The sequence below is a fragment of the Pieris rapae genome, chromosome 3 (assembly GCF_905147795.1).
Source record: "Pieris rapae chromosome 3, ilPieRapa1.1, whole genome shotgun sequence".
NCBI classification, from domain to species: Eukaryota; Metazoa; Arthropoda; class Insecta; order Lepidoptera; family Pieridae; genus Pieris; species Pieris rapae.
In genome coordinates this window covers 7,481,210-7,501,207 of record NC_059511.1, presented here as the reverse complement: position 1 = coordinate 7,501,207, position 19,998 = coordinate 7,481,210, and the positions used below count along the sequence as shown (strand labels likewise).

The 19,998-nt window shown below is 31.8% G+C and overlaps 6 protein-coding genes across 12 annotated transcripts in view; 3 read left to right on the top strand and 3 right to left on the bottom strand.

Moving 5' to 3' along the window:
* LOC110993360 overlaps window positions 1–7,430 on the top strand; it is a 36,071-nt gene extending 28,641 nt beyond the window's left edge. For 2 of the 6 annotated variants that reach the window (XM_045634627.1, XM_022259584.2), the window contains exons 2-5: window positions 2,799–3,190; window positions 4,459–4,676; window positions 5,326–5,838; window positions 6,285–7,430. In XM_045634627.1, coding sequence (XP_045490583.1) covers window positions 2,950–3,190; window positions 4,459–4,676; window positions 5,326–5,838; window positions 6,285–6,557 — 1,245 coding nt within the window. In that variant the 5' untranslated portion in view covers window positions 2,799–2,949 and the 3' untranslated portion in view covers window positions 6,558–7,430. Of the gene's footprint in view, window positions 1–2,771; window positions 3,191–4,458; window positions 4,677–5,325; window positions 5,839–6,284 lie in introns of those variants that run through there. The other 4 variants (XM_022259586.2, XM_022259585.2, XM_045634626.1 and 1 more) reach the window with 4 other exon arrangements.
* Window positions 7,431–8,418: 988 nt separating this feature from the next.
* On the bottom strand, window positions 8,419–9,399 carry LOC110993361 (cytochrome c oxidase assembly factor 5). The gene is made up of 3 exons (XM_022259587.2): window positions 9,214–9,399; window positions 9,039–9,134; window positions 8,419–8,536 (listed from the first exon to the last, which is right to left on the bottom strand). Exons 1-3 carry the CDS (start codon window positions 9,319–9,321, stop codon window positions 8,495–8,497), a joined length of 246 nt encoding a protein of 81 aa, XP_022115279.1. The 5' UTR covers window positions 9,322–9,399; the 3' UTR covers window positions 8,419–8,494.
* Window positions 9,400–9,494: 95 nt separating this feature from the next.
* On the top strand, window positions 9,495–11,426 carry LOC110993358 (probable cysteine--tRNA ligase, mitochondrial). The gene has a single exon (XM_022259582.2). It carries the CDS (start codon window positions 9,711–9,713, stop codon window positions 11,232–11,234), a length of 1,524 nt encoding a protein of 507 aa, XP_022115274.2. The 5' UTR covers window positions 9,495–9,710; the 3' UTR covers window positions 11,235–11,426.
* Window positions 11,418–15,866, bottom strand: LOC110993359 (transmembrane protein 39A). Its single transcript, XM_022259583.2, has 8 exons — window positions 15,410–15,866; window positions 15,076–15,333; window positions 14,676–14,815; window positions 14,391–14,489; window positions 13,898–14,120; window positions 13,612–13,765; window positions 12,454–12,602; window positions 11,418–11,884 (listed from the first exon to the last, which is right to left on the bottom strand). Exons 1-8 carry the CDS (start codon window positions 15,644–15,646, stop codon window positions 11,645–11,647), a joined length of 1,500 nt encoding a protein of 499 aa, XP_022115275.2. The 5' UTR covers window positions 15,647–15,866; the 3' UTR covers window positions 11,418–11,644.
* A 243-nt stretch (window positions 15,867–16,109) lies between these two features.
* Window positions 16,110–18,034, top strand: LOC110993256 (membrane-bound transcription factor site-2 protease). Of its 2 annotated transcripts, none has more exons than XM_022259439.2 (2): window positions 16,110–16,539; window positions 16,613–18,034. In XM_022259439.2, the coding sequence occupies exons 1-2, from the start codon at window positions 16,465–16,467 to the stop codon at window positions 18,032–18,034; spliced, it is 1,497 nt and encodes a 498-aa protein (XP_022115131.2). In that variant the 5' UTR covers window positions 16,110–16,464. The 2 variants fall into 2 exon arrangements, with proteins under 2 accessions (XP_022115131.2, XP_022115132.2); XM_022259440.2 differs by having other exon boundaries at window positions 16,111–16,301.
* A 102-nt stretch (window positions 18,035–18,136) lies between these two features.
* On the bottom strand, window positions 18,137–18,653 carry LOC110993257 (LYR motif-containing protein 2). The gene is made up of 2 exons (XM_022259441.2): window positions 18,505–18,653; window positions 18,137–18,435 (listed from the first exon to the last, which is right to left on the bottom strand). Exons 1-2 carry the CDS (start codon window positions 18,544–18,546, stop codon window positions 18,214–18,216), a joined length of 264 nt encoding a protein of 87 aa, XP_022115133.1. The 5' UTR covers window positions 18,547–18,653; the 3' UTR covers window positions 18,137–18,213.
* Between the last annotated feature and the right edge of the window lie 1,345 nt (window positions 18,654–19,998).

Sequence of the window (19,998 nt, the reverse complement as noted above, 5' to 3'; positions counted from 1 at the left end):
TGTGTAAAATGAATACTTACTTGAAAACAAATATCATTATACTTTATGTAATACTGTTATGTGTAATTCGTTTTTGTATCACGCTTAAACTCCAACATATGATGTGATTGGAATAATTTTTTATCCGAACCATCTATATAGCTATTGAGCCACCCGCTATATGTAGAATCGTATAGTTATAGTAATTGAACTGATCGGCAATTTCATTAGACTCTTCTAACACAAAGGCGGAGGGAAGTCGGAGATAAAAGAGCGATTGTCTCACTTAAATAGTAGTGGCGCGTCTGACGCTGATCGAATTTTAATTGGCCGTGTGGATTTCAAAACTTAATATAATTTTTAAATTTAAACGATATGATTATTTTTAGTTAACTAATCAATAAACATTGCTGAATTAATCAGTGTTCGTCTAGTTTTATAACGAGTCTCATCTATCGTCGTGCGAGCAAAATTATTTTAGTTTCAATAATGGCTCATACAATAAAGGAAAACATCCAACAATCAGAAACGAGTATCAGATCGAAAAATCAACAAATGCACACGCGTATAACCTCTTGCCTCTAAACAAATGTTTTAGGGTAAAAATTTTGATGCTTTTTTAAAGGTCTTGGTCTATCTACATTATTATATAATATTCAATCTGTTTTCAGTATTATATTATGTCTACTTATATATGTATATAATATATACTTTTCTAGTCACGCAGCCTTTTATAAGGGACTATACAAACGTTTTAATATCCGTGAGTTAAACTACGTCGCCGAGTCTAAAGCATTAAATAACAATTATGTTTGGTTGTAATACATACATTATTTTATTGAATGGTGGATGATAATAGGCAAGTAGGTGAAATAAAAGTAAACGTGTCTGACACACGGCGTCGACTTTTTGGGTCTAAGGCTAAGTTTTCTCAAGATCTCCCTTCATCGTTCGAGCAAATGTTAAATGCGCGCATATATAAAGTCCATTGGTGCAAAGCCGGGGATCGAACCTACGACCTCAGGGCTGAAGCCACTAGGTTCACACTGTTGCACTAAAGATGATAATCTGTAAATGAAAAATATTTTTTCGTAATTTAATTTATCAGATAGAACAAATTTTATATTCAAAATGGTGTCGCTTAAATCGCGCTTTATCAGTGCTTTCGTGTTAGAAATTGTAGGAATGCACAACTCGATTCTTATCTAAGCACGTGAAAATCTATGTTTATAGCCTTTACCGAAGGTTGCACTGAATTAACAATGCCTTCCATTCACGATGGGCTGACCACTCGATTTTTTTACAAATACCAAGCACAGTTTACGATCCACACCAGCAACTGAAATAACTCGAAGTGTTTTTAAAATTTTATAATTATCTACAACATTAATTTGTAAATGAAAACAGCTAATATAAATCCTTGACTTATTGAACTTTCTGAAAACCCTATTTATACAATAAAACTACCCTTTATGTAATACAATATTATTACCTTAACAATTCCATATACCATCGGAAGTAAAAATAGTTAACTAAAAAGTAAGGAACTTAATTTGCCTGTTTAGACAATTGTGCAATAAAAATATAAACAATTCCACCTATCAATTTGTTTTATTTTCTAGATCAAAGAGATACAAGTAAATGAGTACAATTTACTTGAAAAGCCTAGGGATTGATCGTACAATAAACGTCCGATATATTGGTGTAAATCAAGACGTTTATGAGCTTTAACGCCAGTTAGTTGCTAAAGGACGCCTACTGCAAAAGTCATACGAGATAGCGTATCTCTAAAGAGTAAAGCAAAAATGTGGTCATTGCGATTGCCGTGAAAATAATATTTTATCAACAAATAAAAACTTTACCAACAAAGGGATATTTGGAAAAAATCGAGGAACAGATTATCAACGTCCTAAAGTAATCGACAATAGATACAGCTTGAAAAAATTTTTTTTTAATTCTTAAAATCTGAGGTGCCCTTTATCATAATGTAATCAAAAGAATAATTTAGTTTCAAACAGTCGTCGATTTTAACATATTTATTCGATGTATTCCGAATTTAAATTAAAATAAAATTGGATTTATATTAAATAAATATCTACTAAATCTACTAAAACGAAGTCTCTTTTCAGAAAAAAGATAGGATATGTATGTTTTTAAAGATATCTAAATTCCCGCCACAACTTTTGTTTTATATCAAGTCAAGATCTCTGAAACCATAATACAACTTTTAGTAAAGCTTTTATCTTTATTGAATACCAAATGTACTACAATTTAGAATTAGAAGGCAAGATAAAAATATATTTTTGCTGATATGTAGGAATCTATTATACTTTTCATGCATATTTTGTAACGTCACAAATAAATAGAAAAAAAATTATAAAACATGCGGTCCCGTTATGATAGGATAGGCATTATGTTACTTTTACGGAAAAAAATCTTAAAACTATGAATCCGTATAAATATAAATTAATGTTTTTTCAAAGAAAAAATATCTTTTGATTAAACCCAACCGCACCCTTTAATAAAGCACTTAAACATATTATACGACACGATTATGGTTATGAAACTTCATGTGATCGATTTTCAATATCTACTCATAATTATTAATGAAAGCTGACAAGTGACTTCAACAAATAGTTTGATACCGTGTAAAGAATGGCTGCTTTTGAATAAATTAACAACTTTTTAACAAATCAATAAAACTTACATATTGTTCAGTCAAGCGTATATCCAAGGCGATATCTTTGAATATACATTAATTAAAGGATAAGTGAAAGTGTGTAACAATATAAAACTCCGTCTTACCATAATGTTTATAGTAAACAAATTCCGTATTCAACAAACTATAAAAAGCATAGTGCGAGAGAGACAGAAAGTTAGAACATAGCCAAATTAATTCTTCGGCATTTAACTAATTAGTTATAGCGAAGTAAATAAGTGCGAACGGGATAGTTGTGGCACGCATCCAAGATGAATTTGATGTTTCGGAAGAACTTCAGTACCGAGAAGACGGTTTCGAGCGGAGGGGGTGGGGGGAAGGCCAAGGGAGCATTGGGTGCAGGCAGGAACGCGAAACGAAGGGATCGCGACCGGTTCTCATGCATGGAGGAGCATCATTATAGAACCCACCTTTTCTTCTCCGCACCAAGGGCCAGTACACAATACAACGAAGGCTCAGGTAACTCTGGAAGTAAGGATCGTAGTTCCAATAGTGAGTACGTGTGATCAGTGTGGGTTCCGTACAGTAAGTTTCTTTCATTTCTCAATGCGGAATCAAATAATAATTGTTGTCTTTAAACTCAATACGAAGAGCATTTTGAGGACTTCTCTGTAATCTAATATCTACTATTACTATAAAGTCTAAAGAGTTATTTTGACATTATTTTTTTTGTGTTTTATTACCTACCGTTATGAAAGTAATTAACAAGATGCTGTTTATAAATACCTACGTATATCAACAGACTGTCGCTTACCAAATGTTCACGCATGACGTAATTGGGCCAAACTAGATAGAGAACTAGAGACATGTATATAATATAATTAGAAGTTATAAGTACCATAGTTTATCTTCTATTGCATTATTATGTACATAGCAAGATAATATAAAACACAAGAATACAGTAATTAGGCAAATATATTTATTGAATCTGAAAAAATGTTTAACATGGAAGCAAATATCTTACAAAACTTCGGTCATATATAATCGGTGTTTCTCTCTCGTAAAATCAATATATACATTTTAATTGGTTGGTAAAAAGAAATATTTGTTTGTTATTCTAGGTGTTCTAGGTGTGTTAATGGGCCGTGCCTAAAAAAGCGTTTCGTGCAATGAAACACGCGTGGAAGTTCATTTATGTTAAAATATGTTTTTATTTTGAAAAATAGGTTTACGCTTACTCTTATGTTGGTTTTAGGGTAACAAGGAAAAATAACTTAAAACTTTTATCTAACCTTCAGTATTCTATACGTTTCTATGTTATAAAAATATCAAATTGTAAATTTCAATACTAATACGATTCTATAAAAGCAAAAAACATAATACAATCAATATCGAAATACATAAATAATACTACCAGGCGCCCCAATCGTGCCGCTCTTTTTAAAACAAGTGAATCTTTCATCAGGGATAAAGCTTTGGAGTAAACTCCACTGTGAGGTTGACATATATGAAAACAAAGCGAAAATATTTGTTTAAAATATGTTATAGCACAGCACATCTAGTGATTACTCGCAAAATTAGGTTTCAGTAACAAAAAACTTCACAAAGTTGCGTTGGGTTTGTTACTTTCAAACTTGCCACTGTGCCTTAATTTTTATATTTGTTGTATTGTTATGGTAAATTTTTTCAGAACTTACTACCTACGCCTACCCTATCTCAGACAGACAGACAGGACAAATGATAAAAAAATTAAGATGCGGCACCACGCCAAACAATTTATTTCCTCGCAATAGAACTAAACAAGACCTTTGATATTTCAGAACGATGTGGTCCAGTATTGGGTGGAGGGTCAGGTCCGGAGTTGGAGCCCCCACAGCCCCTGGTAACCCGGGAGCCATCCGTCTCATTGCTACGATGGGACAGACCGACCACTACGGAGCGCCGGCGGACGGAACCTGTCTCGCTGGCGACACTGGAACGGGATTGCTTCGTAATTCCAGCTCATGCCTTGAAGCGATTCCTACCTGATGGTGTTCCGGTAAATATCCTCTTGTTCATGAAAAACACAGAATTTTCTTTTAAAGTCACTCAAAGGAATTGGCAATTATTTTTTATTTTATTTCAAAAGGCACACTAATCAAACACATACAAACATTTACAGAAAACACATGATATACAAAAACAAGATACCTGGATGTGTCAATAACATTTATAGGGAAATATGTATTACAATGAAAAAGAGAAAAAAACTTACACATTAAAAGTAAAAAAAAAACAAAAGTGCAAATTAAAAATATTAAAAAAAAACATAATAACTACATAATAGGTACATTTCTTCTTTGTCATCGTCACTATTGGTCACGGATCAAAAGTGGCTGCAACATCGTACACCTGAAGACAAGGAGAGTGTCATTAAATGGATCTGCTTCGCATGTACCCAAAGCGTCGTTCAATGCCAACCAAATTATATTAGAATATAAGATGTCGTTTATTAGTTTAGTATGCGTACGCTATGTCTTTATCTCATTGAAGGGGTTTCTAAGGGATATCTAGCCGTTTGAATATAAGATTACTTTATTGTAGCAACGCACTTAATATTGCCACATTATATTATATTGTTAAAAAAGTAATACTACAAATCTAGTTAATAGTAGACAGAAAATAAAATAATTATCTTAACTTTTCAGTTGCCAGTGCCTCCACCGACACCAGAAAAGGGGATGCCGACAAAAACTGCTCCAAGTTCTCTAAGCGTTTTAGAAGTAGCAGACCCAAAGCTTTGCATCTTAGCTCATCTAATGAGTCCGCTAGAGCCCATAGAACCTATATTAGAATCTCCTCTCGCCAAACCCTTAGTTAAGCAGAAAATGGCTGCTGGGGAGTTATTAAATGACGTAGCACAAGCAAATACCGCCGTAGGTGGTATGCTCTTAGCCAATATGGAGAAAAACTCTGAATTCCCATTCATATCATACTATGTGATAAATACGACACAAACAGATCCATTGTTATTCTATAACAACATGAGGTCTGCTTCATTGACCAAGTTTGATCCTAAGACTATTCGATATTCTGCAGCTCATACATTAGATTTATACAGTGAAGTGGCTATGATCTGTCGACCACCTTTCAATGACCTGGCTGGTGGACCAAAGAAGTCACACACGCCTACAACCGGATTTATCATAAGTGTGTATAAGGTTAGTGTTCCCTCTCAAGGCAAAAAACTATTAAATGTAAAATAAACTAAAAAAGTATCATATATAACCTGTAATTTAAAGTCATTATACACAGCCTTTAACAGTGACACCTTATTGCTTAACTTAGTAATTAACCTTCAGAGTTGAGTACTAAAGTTAAAGCCCCAAACAATGTATGTACTAAGTAACCTTTAAGTGTTCCATACTACTAACCACAGCAGTTTTAGGCTAGAAATTAAGCGATTATCAACCCTCATATCGTGCGTTCGAAATCTAGCCACCGTTTTCTTTCTAAAAGCGCAATAAGCAGTACCTATTACATGGCATAGCCTATGACCGAAAGATCGACGTATCGATTATAAATAAAACCGAATGTCCATACTAGACATGTAGTAGTATGTGACTATTAGATCTCAGATTGAATACTTACATTCCTACTATTTCAGGTCTTCGAAGGCGACGATGGTGAGCGGTTTGAAAGAAACTGGCTGTACTGGACCGGAGCAAGAATGATATATCGCCATCTACCGCACTCCGTCGGCATGCGGAAGATAGCCCTTCACAAATCAGTAGCATCTCATGGGGATAAAATGTACCTGTTAGTTTGTGAATGTGCAAATTTGTTGGATGACCTATCCGGCGCCGCAATGTTAATTACAGCCTTGCGAGCTAGGCTGTGTGGCTACACTGGGCTTTATCGACCCATACAGACTTTTTAGTAGCAGCCTAGGCCGTAATGGCCACATTTTTATAGCAGAAATATCTTTAGAGAAATTACTGATTTGGTTGTGTCTGATGTGTACGTAATTGCGGTAACAATAATTTAAATTTATTACAAGTATGGTTTGACAAATATATTTTCAAGAGAAAATATCGTAGTTAAGGATTTGTGCTTAAAGATCTCGGGCAATAGTTTAAGGAAACGGAACACTTTGTTGGCCTAACTATAGTATTCACCATGTATGTTAATCGTCATGAAAACTGCCAACAATTATAACCTAAATAATATATTATTTGTAAATGCTGTAAAAAGGACCAAAGTACTACGCAATGCGTGAAAATTTAAAAGGCGATAAATATTTAAAACAGACTCCAGTGTTGGTCGTAGTTGGTGCCAATGTCTATTAATTTACTTAGTTATAGCTTATTCTTAAATTGTATGTCAAGTAATTCAAGTATTAAATTTGAAAATTCTTGCACTCGCACAACATAATTCTTCTTGTAATAAAAACGTTGAATTATTAGTACTTTTAACAATACGTTTAGACAATACCGTAGATATTTAATTAAGTAGTTTAAAGTTATATCTGCTTTAGCACTGCCTAAATATTTAAGAATTTTAGCTTTGGTAATAATGAGTTGTTATTATACAGCAAACATGATTTTCAAATAAATAATACTTCATTTTCTCATTTTTATGCATCATTTGCAATAAAAAACATGTTTTAAAGGCAATGCTCCAAAATCATCACATATCTGGCAATACATATCAGAAATGAATACAATCATTTTGTAATTTAAATCAGAGGGGCTTTTAAAATCATTGTGTGATTTTAAAATCCCAAAATACTTTAGGTTATTCATCTAAGTTTTTTTTTAAGCTTGTAAACATTAAAGTGAGAAAATGGTTTTATTTAAAATTGTCTCTTTTTTGGAAATATCGCATATATTTTAATAAATTTATATATATGTTATTGCTACATGAAATGAAAAAGCACCGTGAATGTTAAGTATCTTTATAATTTCTGAAGTATCTGAAGAACATATATTTTGCTATGGTGCTAAATTAGTCAATTTAAGTAGGGATAGTTACTTAAAAGGTATGTAACACAGTTGTGATAAAGCTTTTACTCTAAACAAAAATGGCTCTGGAAATTATGCCTGATAAACTAATCATTTGAATACCATAAAGGAAATAATGTAACATTTTGTCTTGTTGCACATTTAAATAAAAATATGAATCATTCCATATTGCTAAAAATGTAATTCAAATTTTGAACAGTCTTAAAATATATTAAAATAACATAATATATCACAGAAGCCTTTATTACACTTTTGATCTTGTTATAAATAATAGAGCTTTTATGATATTTGCAAGTAGATATTTATGGTTCACTTAGCTTTTAAAGCTATTTTCAGGCCAAGTCTAAAAATAAGTATTTCAGTTATTTTTATAATAAAGCCTACTGATAAAGGTTTTGTTTTATTTCTCATATTAAAATATATTGTAAAATATAACTTATCCCATTTTTATAATAAAAAAAAAAGGTTCTCCAGGACCATTCAGCAGCTTACCACTTTTCTAGACTAGTACAAGTACACGTCGAAGTGTCGATATTTTTTTTTGAAGGTCTTGATCTTGAGCTATGCAGTTGAACATTACAGATAAGACTCAGTAGGCAAACCACATGATATTAAGTCAAGTGATATAAGATCACATCATAGAAAAAAATTAGATTTTTTAAATCATTAAATTTTTATGCAATAATATTAAAACTAAACTAAATATATAATACATAATAATAAATTAGCAAATATTTACCAAAATGAGGATCCTTATACACTCAAAAATGCATTCCATAAGTAACAAATTTTTATTAACTAGTAATACTAAGTAACATTAAAACTTACTAGTTTCTCAAACATAATAATATAATCAATATCCTTTTAAACCCCTAAATCTTCTTCTATTATCCAGCTGTAACAAAATAAAAGTGAAGGAGTAGGTGCTAAAGTGAACCAGTATGGTGGTTAGGTTTGGACAGTATAATACTTACTTGCTTTGTGTATCTAATTTATTTACTAAACACATTTTCTTCTTAAAAAAACCTTCATTCTAAAATACTACTTACTACGCCAAAATTCAAAATCACTTGGTAAGGCTATTTGAGTAGAGACACTTTTATTAAAATGAAATGGTGCTAATGGCCCATTACCTACTTGCATAAAAGTTTTTTATTAATGAAAATAAAAAAGACAACTACCACTATCTATCGCAACTAGCACCATTGCCATAAATCTATTTTTATGGCAATATGAATACAAAGAAAACTAGAAACAAGAAAATTATTATATAAAATAAAAATTGTTAGTTATTCATTTCCTTTAGATACTTTCCTCCTTGGGGTTTTTTCAGCTACATATAGCTCTTCAATGACATAGTGTTTATTAACAATATGATTATTGTTTTGTTTACTTACTATAGATCGCTTGCACTCAAAAAAACTCTGTCGCAACTGCAAGCATTCGTCGGGTACTCTGCCTTCTTTTAAACATTCTCGTGGCGTCTTTTTATCCTGAAATTAATTGATCAAAGAATTAAGGCTAAGTACTACTTAAAATTAACGAAAATATTTTATTGGACTCTCTCTTAACCTTTTTGCAACAATCACTATTTAACAAACATGTTTTTAAATCAGCCCGAACACCAGCGCAAGATGTCTGGTCAGCTAGTCCAATTTCATCAGGAGCAAAGGTAACCATATTAATTAACTGATAGAGCACATTAAAACATTGAACACAATAATCAACAACTTTTCACATACATAATATATTATATAAATTGTAACTTACTCTATGGCATGACTTTTGCTGGATTATTGACTGGATATTTATGAACTTAACTGTCAATTCAATGGAAATATTTATCAACGTCATTCACATAATCTGTGCAAACACAGCTGATTATTGTTTTGGTTGATATTTGACAAAATCTATAATTCCTATAAAATGTATTGTTGTGTCGAGATTTATAAAACAAAGCTTTGTTAAATAAACTACATATAAATAAAGACAAACAAGGAATTTAAATTTTAGTCGTCACAACAAAACGTATAGTATCCGTAAGTTATTTTAAAAATTAGGAAACTAAAATGAGAAAACCCTTCTCTATATTTACAAGAAATTTATCACACATTTGTAAATTAAAACCCTACAAAGATACTAAATGGCTCATGCCTAACGGCAATCCCATTGGTGTGTTTGTCTATAATTGTGTAGCCGAACAAAAAGTTCCCATAATCTTAAATGACCCTAAAATTGCTACATGGTATTCCTGTGGGCCAACAGTGTATGATTCTGCACATATTGGTCATGCTTGCTGCTATGTAAAGCTTGATATCATACAAAGAATACTCAAGAATTTCTTTAACATTAAGCTTGTCACCGCAATGGGCATCACTGACATTGATGATAAGATAATAAAAAAGGCCAAAGAAACAAATATGGATTACAGTTCTGTTGCTAAACAATATGAACATGAATTCTGGCTAGATATGACCAGTTTAAATATAGAAAAACCAATGATTATATCACGTGTATCTGATCATATGATGACTATAGAAAATTTTATAAAAACTCTGCTTGATTTAAAGCATGCATATATTACTAGTGATGGATCAGTTTATTTTGATACATCAACATTTCAATTATATGGAAAATTTCAACAAACACACATGATTGGTGATCCTACTAATGAATTTAAAAGGAATAAGATGGATTTTGCTGTTTGGAAAGGATATAAACCAAGTGAACCAAGTTGGAGAACAGCTTGGGGTGAAGGAAGACCAGGTTGGCATATTGAGTGTTCTGCTATGGTCAGTAAGATATTTGGCTCTCAGTTGGATTTTCATGCAGGTGGAATCGATCTAAAATTTCCACACCATGAAAATGAAGAAGCTCAGTCTTGTGCTTTTCATAGTACTAAACAATGGGCAAACTATTGGATTCACATAGGTCATATGAACATGAAAGAGACAAAAATGTCAAAATCACTTAAAAATACTATATCAGTACCACATTTATTAGAAAACTACAGTGCCAATACTTTTAGAATGGCTTGTCTGTTGTCAAATTATAAACATCCAATGGAATATAGTGATGAAATGATGGAAATGGCCCAAGATGTAGTTAATAAAATTAAATTCTTTTTAAAAGATGTTTCCTTTTATGTCAACTCTAGTGATTCAACAGGCATGTATAACCTTAAGTTAATGAAAAACTTGCAAGATGTTGAAGAAAAAAATTTAGTGGCACTCCAAAACGACTTTGATACACCTACATGCATTCATTCTATGCTGAGTTTAATCGGAAATGCACATACGGTCATGAAAATGGATACAACCAACTTCTTTCCTATTCCTATAGTTTTAATAGCCGAGTATGTACTTGATATGTTATCAAAATTTGGACTTCAATTGAAAGACACTAGCAGTCAAATATCCTCAGATTCTTTAATTGATACATTAGTAGAATTTAGACATACTGTAAGGTCAAGTGCATTAAAAACAAAAGATAAAGAATTATTGGCAGCATGTGATTTAGTTAGAGATAATATGAAAGCCGCCAATGTGCAAATAAATGATAGTAAAACATCATCTTGGGTGAGAATTAAGTAATAAGTGTTTACCAGTTTTACATCCGAAGCTCATCCTGTGACTATTTCTATTGGAGTTCATTTTGCAATAGCTTATACTGAGGGTAAAAGTGTCTTGTTTTATTTTTTTGAATAATGATACTCAGTGAAATTACATCACTGATATTATGAATATAATTTTGTATTGGAAATAAATAAATCATAATTACAAATACTAATTTATTTATGGTTATTTCAATTACAATTAACAGATCCTTTTAGTTAAAAATTTGGTTTTGGGGTCGTAATTTGTAGTTAAACATTGAAGTTTTTTTTTACAAATAGGGGCAGACCAAAATATTCAATGGGTATGTTTTAGTTGACTAGACAACATTGATCATTAGTTAAATATCAATGCACTGAAAATGTTAAGTACTAAACCGTTAGAATATTCTAATTAGCTTGAACATTTTTGTCTTGTATTAAATTCTCAGCCTTGTAAACCTTCCATGCAACCAGATAATCCCTGAGCATTTTGTAGAGTGAGTAATAATTAATAAATAATAATACTACTATGGACAAGAAGTAATGCCACACTATTGAACTGAATAGTAAACACAGTTGTAACAGTACTAATGATAGTTGTAGACAAACCAGCAGACAAAGTAATTTTGAAGGATTGTTGAACACCGTCTGTAAAAAAAAAACCTTCATTGAAAACTTTTATTAATTCCAATTAACATTCTAAATTCATACAGAAAACACAAAATTTATATAAATATTTTAGGCAAAGTCCTAAGAAGTCTAGTTAGTTTAAAGTTTCTATTTTAACTGTATAACCTTTCCTTTTACAATTTTTTTAAGAATATTTAGTAAGTCTGAGAGTCAGCTACTATCTATATTTCAACCCCTAAGTGATAAAGGGTGCCCAACCAAAAAAATTTTTTTTATTTTTTTATGATACAAACCCTCAATTTAATCTACCCTTTACAATCAACCCCTATTTTTTATTTGTCAGTTTAGAACTCATAACTTAAGCTCGTGAGCTTTATATAGAGAAAAATCACAGAAAAATCTTAAAAGATTTCATTCTGGAAATAGAACAGTCTCTGGGCTAGGGTAGTAAAATGTTGCTATATACTAAAAAGGCTAGGCATTCAAGAGAAACGAATTTCGCGCGGAAGCTAGTAAAATTATATAATTTGTTTATATAGTTAAACTGAATTAAAAAATTTACTATTTTATTAACTTAATTAACTTACATGAAATCTGACGTGGGCCATATATGTAGGATCAGCGACCGTCGTGGTAGTGGCTACATAAACTTGGTTGCTGCTTCTGACACGGGATCCTTGCGCCCAGAATCGATTCCCTGTCCATTCAGGAACATCACTAAATTCACTTGTTGTTCCTAAAAAAAATTGACAATTTTTTGGATTAGTTGAGACCATCTGTGCTGAATTAAGTATAGCGTAACACTCAGTGGCGTAGCTACCTTGGGTGGCACCCGGTGCCGAAGTTGGTGGTGACCAATGATGGGATGACCCATCGAAAGTAAAAAGCAATACATTTTATATGATAAAGGACATCATTCATTAAAAGATCGCGAGTACGGGATGGAAAATCCCCCACGACGTCAGGCTCTTTCATTCATTTAATCCCCGAATTCTACATAGAGCTGAGCTAGTGCTAGTGGATTTATTTTTTTTGTTTGTACATTATTCTTAAAGTGGAGAGAGCGGGTGAGTGTCACCCCAAAAAAGGTGACACCCAGTGCGACCCGCCGCCCACGGCCTCCCCCTTTGCTACACCACTAGTAACACTAACGATGTCTCCCAATAAAACAATAGTAGTTTACCTTGCTTGTTTTCATTCTAGTTCCAGATATTGCTAGATCAGACCTCTATTCCAACTCCAAGACTTAAAATAAGCTTAGTTTACGAGATAAATTAAACATTTTATCTTAGAACCACGAGACTGTATATATCCCATAGTTGAAAACCAAATTAAAACGTATACTTATTCAAAATAATATTACGAAATAAATTTACATGAGGTTGTATGGACTGTACCAATTTTACCCAGTTATGTATCCAACTTTGACTTGGGTTGGGTAGGATACAAGGCTCAATCCACAAGAATTGCATTATTTATAACTAGTTATAAAAAGGTTTAGGTGTTTGTTTTTTTTGTTTTGTTTATATTAAGTTTTTTTGTTTTTAATATATTACTAGTGTAAAATAGGAAATAAGAACAAAATAAAAAAACAATATACATGTTATGTTCAGGTTAACTCTTACTAGTGATCTTAACTCAATAGAGGATTACCCCTTGCTGAAATGACAATACAAAGAACTTTTTGCAAAAAATATTTTTTTTTAAAAAGGATGAAATTTAAACATACAAAATATAAATCTCACCTTCCAACTTCCAAAGCCCCAAATGTCTGGCAGCTCTGTGCGGTGCGTCGCAGAAGGCAGCTGGAATCAATTGCGCTGCGTATCGCCCGCAAAGGGAACCCCAAACAAGGCATACTTGTTGAGCGGCAAGTACCACGTCGTAATATAGGAATGGCTGAAAAACTTTAACACTAAAGAATTTTACTATTATTATTAATTTCACTATAAGGTCTATGGACAAATTATTGCACTAAACTTATATTAGTTAAGTAAACCTTTCATAATTCCTAATATAAAGTTGTATTACCTGAGCAAAGCAACATGGCACAAAAGTTGTATAATATGCTCCTATGATTGAATGAAACAGTGTTTTTTTTACTCTTAAATTAAAGTCTTCTTTCAACATTTCAACTTCTGAACGGATTTGTTCAGGGTCATGTGAACAGCTGTGCATTGGTAATGTTTCTGTGTGATTAAGCTCTAGGAATGCATCCAGTTGAAAACCAAATAGCACAAAGTAGATTATTGATCTGGAATAAATAATATATCTGATTAATTTTTCAGAGAGCAAAACTACTTTACTTTATAACATGATAGTTATGTATATAAAGCTACCTCATGAATAACATTCTGATTTTAATTTAAGAAACAGCTGATATATGTATATTATAATATATAATATTTATTAAATAACTATGTTTTATACTACAGCTATGCTTTTGCCATGAATTTATTGCCTAATCACAAGTTTCACATAAAAATTTGTTTTACCAAATTGATCAAAAAATAAGTATACTTACGGGTAAATAAGATATATCATTTTTAAGAAAGGATATTTTATTAATAAATAGTATGTACTCCAACCCAGCATACCAATAACTGAACCAAGAATAAACATTCTGAAATGAGACAAAATTTAAGAAATTTTATTTCTTCTTTCTAATAAAAAATGTATTTGTTGCTTTGGATGGTAAAAATTATTCTTTTCTGCATTACAAATTTCCCCTAAAATAAATGAAGCCAAAATTTCACACCACCCTTATATTTTGAAGTGGACCTAATTGAATATTATTCAATTTACTAACCTTGCTGCTAAAATAACATGAGGCATCATTTTTGGTGCAACAAAAAGTCTCATAATGGCCACACTTGCACTTAATAATAATCTAGGACTTATTATGCCCAGTATGAACATTACAACATGTGGATCCACTAAGTGGAAATGCTGAAATAGAAGCAAGTTACGAAATTAAACATTGAGATGAATAATTAAGGCATTAAAATTTTTAAACTATTTAATTTCACTCAAATTATAACTTAGTTTTCATGTCTTAAAAATTAAGAAGTCTAAGTTATTATTAGGTTTAATAATTATTACAAGATTTATATTTTTCTTCATGTTTTTTTTATAGACAAGTATAAGCCTTCTATGCTTGTATTGAAGAAACACTAGCGACTGCTACAATACTTCACACTTTCACTCACCATAGCTTGTGTTGTGTACGATGTTGGTAGCCACCAAGCTGTTCGATATAAATTCAAGAATTGTAATCCAGCTGCTACTGCCAAAAAGGTAAAAGTCATAATCTCAAACAATAGTTCACCATCCTGTGGGATGTATGGGAATGGAATGTGTTTGGGTGTTGATGGGCCTTCAGCTAACTTCGTCTCAGATATTGGAGCATTTGATAGCAAACGAGTGCGCACACGTTTCCCATTTGCTAAGTCTTCATCTGGTATGGCCTGAAGTAAGAGCAAGTTCTGATTAGATAACTAGAATATTATTATAGAAATTATAACATTCGCTAGTTGAATATACCTTTTTTGAGCTTCCCGATAGCTTTTTAGGGGCAACCATTTTATTTGTTACAGGAGGTAAAGGACGCTTAATAAGAGGGTCTTTAATTATTTTACGTCGTCGGGATATAGCTGTAGACGAGGTACTATTAACTTGCGAGTAGGCCCACCGGCGAGCCAAGAGTATAGTCAGACAGCCAAGAACAGTTGGTAAGAAGAATACAACAAAAGGTCCGCTTTCATCTTCGTCACAACTCATCACTCACATGATAAAATTTCACAATTATTTATTCGATGGCACCCGCTTACTATAATAACAACCTAATAATTAGTACTCGAAAGTCAGAAGTTTTCATTTAGTATCTAGAGTTAAGATTTATAACAACAAAATTTCTTAACATTAACAAGTCATACTTTCATGATCACAGACAGAAAATACAAATATTAAATTTTTTTAATTTTTAGTCTGGTACTTTACACCATAAACGTCAAAGTGTTTATAATATAGGGTACTCTTGCCTTCGACCTGGACCACAGATGTTTCAGTATGTTGCGCAGAATTAAAGTTATTCGATTCGATTCGTCATTTCGATAGTATTTACATCATATTTTATTGTTATTGCAAATTGCATTCTATTTGTTCCTTGTATTACTCCTTTGATGTTGGACTGGAGTACAATCTAGATTCCCAAATACTCTCATAAATTATTTTTGACATACGGGAATCATCCTTGGTATGAGTAGGATGTAGCCAGCTACTTTTTTGAGTTTTGACAGTTATTATTCAATCATTCGTAATTTCGTATATCGTTCAACTTCTAAGTTCTAACACGCTAGTCGCAATGTTGCGCTGCACCGGTAAAAACATTAATCCAATAACCAGATTAATAATTAATGTTTACATTTAGATACAAGTAATTACGTTTTAAGATTTTTTATAAAAACTGTACGCCATTAAATTCCTAAAATATATTACATTTTAAGTGGCTCAATATAGGCTCACAAAACAAATTCTTTAGTAGCGGAAAGTTATGAATGTTATAAAATGAATATTGAGTGTTAATATTAAAAAGCACAATGAGTTTTGCAATACTTTGCTCATTTGTATTAGCATTCTATGTTGTTATATGGTTTTTTGATTCTTTTTTTAAGGTAAAACAAGTAAATTAAAATTACATTTGAGGGTATTATGTTTTAATAACACAGTTAATTTAACATTTTTCAGAGTTGTATGCATTACCCATATTATGCATTCTTGGAAGGAACCGGACTAAAAGTAGGATTTTTAAATTTAACTTGGACTACTGCGGCACTAAACCGATGTATATACAGATGGAGCAAAAACCTGACACGGGTATTACGGAAATGGTTTTCATTCGGTTACTATGTAACAGTTGCCTTGTTTTTACCATTTGCAATATGGACTTTAATTTCATTTATTATAGAACACTTCCAAGAAACAATACATATATCCAGTGTTCCTGAAGTGAAGGCAATGTTACCTGGAGTAAATATTCCAGCTTCAGACTTTTGGATATATTTTCTGGCAATTGCATCCAGCTCAGTTTTCCATGAATTTGGGCATGCAATGGCTGCTGCACATGAAGATGTGCAAGTGATTTCTGTAGGATTGTACATCTTTACTATAATACCTATAGCATTTGTTCAACTTAATACAGAACATCTGAACAGTCTCCCTGTCATGAAGCGTCTTAAAATTTATTGTGCAGGGGTTTGGCACAACTTAGTGTTAGCATTTTTTGCTATGACAATATTCTTTACAGCACCAGTATTATTTAGTATTGCTTATGAAACTGACATTGGTGTAAGAGTCACAGATTTTTCATCAGATTCTCCATTGAAAGATGCTAGAGGTCTTGATAAAGACGATGTTATAAAATCTATAAATGCTTGTGATGTAAAAGATTCCTATGATTGGTCATACTGCCTACATGTAGCTCATGACAGATTTGGAATATGTACTAGTGCAGAATTCATTGCACAAAATGATGAAATTATGATGGAAACTGTAAAGGAGAGTGGTGTTGTAGAATGTTGTAGAAAAGATGATTTGTACAGTATTTGTTTTGAATATATGGAGCCTAAGTTAGCAGTTGACTCAGTTTTGCCTGGTCAATATTCTTGTCTAAAACCAAGAGACATGGTTAAGGAAAAATTAATTAAATGCAATGAAGTTGGAGGATATACATGCCCAAGAAATACACATTGCTTAAAACCTTCTCTTAATAATCATACATACTTTATAATCATTGAAAGAAAGGACAATAATGCAGTCTTATTCTTAGGATTGCCATATGATGTTTATAAAACTGTTTTTGTAGATCAGTATTTTCCAAGATTGAGAATATTTTCATTATTCTCACCTATGCAATTTGAAAAACTTCTCAGATATATTTTTATTTTTACTATGGGTATTGGCTTCTTGAACATTATACCATGCTATGGTACTGATGGTCACCATATTGCAAGAAATCTTATTCAAATATTAGCAAAATTTTTGAACCGAAGTGGTGATTTTGTTACACATGTTACATTATTTATTGTGATTTTAGGAACTGGAATCACTGTACCAACTTTAATATACTTATTTTATAAGGCAATTTATTTAGATGAACTTGACTATTAGCAATTTAATATTGAAGATACCATTCAGTTTACTGGTATGGTAACAATTTAGACAAAATAATATACTTCAATTCTAGATTTTAGGTAAATTAAACACACCACATAATAAGTTAATGCTTATATGGAGCATCTACACTCGTAATAAATAAACTCTATTACATTTAAATTTGTTTCACTGTATTAACTTTCACTAAGGGCAAGGGATCTTTGTAGGTCCTTTAATGATTTCTTCCCATAATGTAACATAGATTTTATGGATGTTTCGTCAGTATAATGCTTATTGCTTTTAAAATCTGTTTTTGCCCACTCTTTTAGTTCTTGACGAGTAGATGCATCAGGAATTTTCCTCAATGTGCGGAAGATTTCTCTGTACAGTTTTAGTACTTCCTGCCGAAGTAGAAACTAAAACGATAACATTAAAATATATTCTTCAGTGTACTATAAAACACGATTTATAGTTTGTCATATTACCTGTTTTAAATTTAAGGCACTCTTTGGCAGTTTTGATGCCATATTCTTACAAAATTTTGGCAAACATTTATATTTATTACTGAGTTTTATGTTACTTAATAGAGCACCATTATTATGTAAATACCATTATATATTTTAATTTTTCGCCGCCTTTGACAGTTGTCACTGTCAAAACTCAATATCCTTGTTATCTATCGAGTAACGAGTTACATGTGTGTTGCTCGCCACGGTTCTACGTGGGGTAGTAACGTTTTACTCTTAGGAAATTATACAATTGAAATGCTTCCTTCATAAAGCTATTAATATTTCATATCACCATATTTTCGGTTCATACGACATCTTTTAGTACATATTCATCGTGTCATTTCCCTGAAGTTTGGCTAGATGGCGTAAGAAGCAGTTAAGCTGATCCTGACCAACTTTGTAATGGTATCAAGTGGCGCCATATAAAGAAACTCATATTTTTTCGATGGTCACGAATCGTATTTTAACAAAGATTGTTATAGTCAGGTAAGATAAGGTCAAATACCTTGCATTAAGTAATAGTAATTTTATTAAACCACTCTTTTAGGGAGTTGAAATTTAATGGCGACCGAATTAGACCAATGTTCTTTCCGCATTCTAAGAACACCTAGTTCAGCGTCAGATAAACCTGACTAATTTTGTTTATATGACTAGCGCAATTAAATATAAATTTTTCCTGTGAAACAAACTTGAAATAAATTTTTATTATTATTATCTGCTGATGCTTTATCTAGAGTCAAAGCTGCTATAGTAGCATACATGCACCACAGTGCACCAAAATTTCATTGTTTCTCCCGGGTCCAACAGGAATACTTCACTATCTACGTAGTAGAAATATGGCATATTTCACTGATGATCATATTATATATGATAATCAATTCAATTAAATTATCCTCTTTATCTTATCTACATGTGCAGAAATATAACACTTTCAAAGAAAATATATTCTATTTAAAAACGAATGTACCTACCATTTAAGAGGTTCTCTATTGATTTAAAATGGGCAACCAATAGAAGGAATGAATACAAATTATTATATGTTGACAATTTAATTTAATTTGGGTCTCAAGGTTTCCATTTGATTATGCGTGCTTTAACAAAGTACTACAACGGTAATCACGGGTATTTTTATGTTTGGTTTTCCTTCTAAATTATAAAATAAAAAAATATATAAAAGCCAGCTATAAAAGCACCATGCCTTTAAAAATTTAAACTGCTTTTATAGCGTGGGCGAATATCTAGTTCATAATTTTGACACCAATTCTAAATAACTTACCTATTATTAAGACCTTATGTTAATGTTGGTGTTATATGATATTATAAAATTAATACGACATTTGCATGCCTATTAGTACTATTTTAGTAAATAAACGATTTCATTTCTTTTTTCAATTAAATAAATTTGTTTTGCGAATGAGCTAGGAAATAGTCCTTATCGCTTCAATATATCACTTCATTATATATGATCAT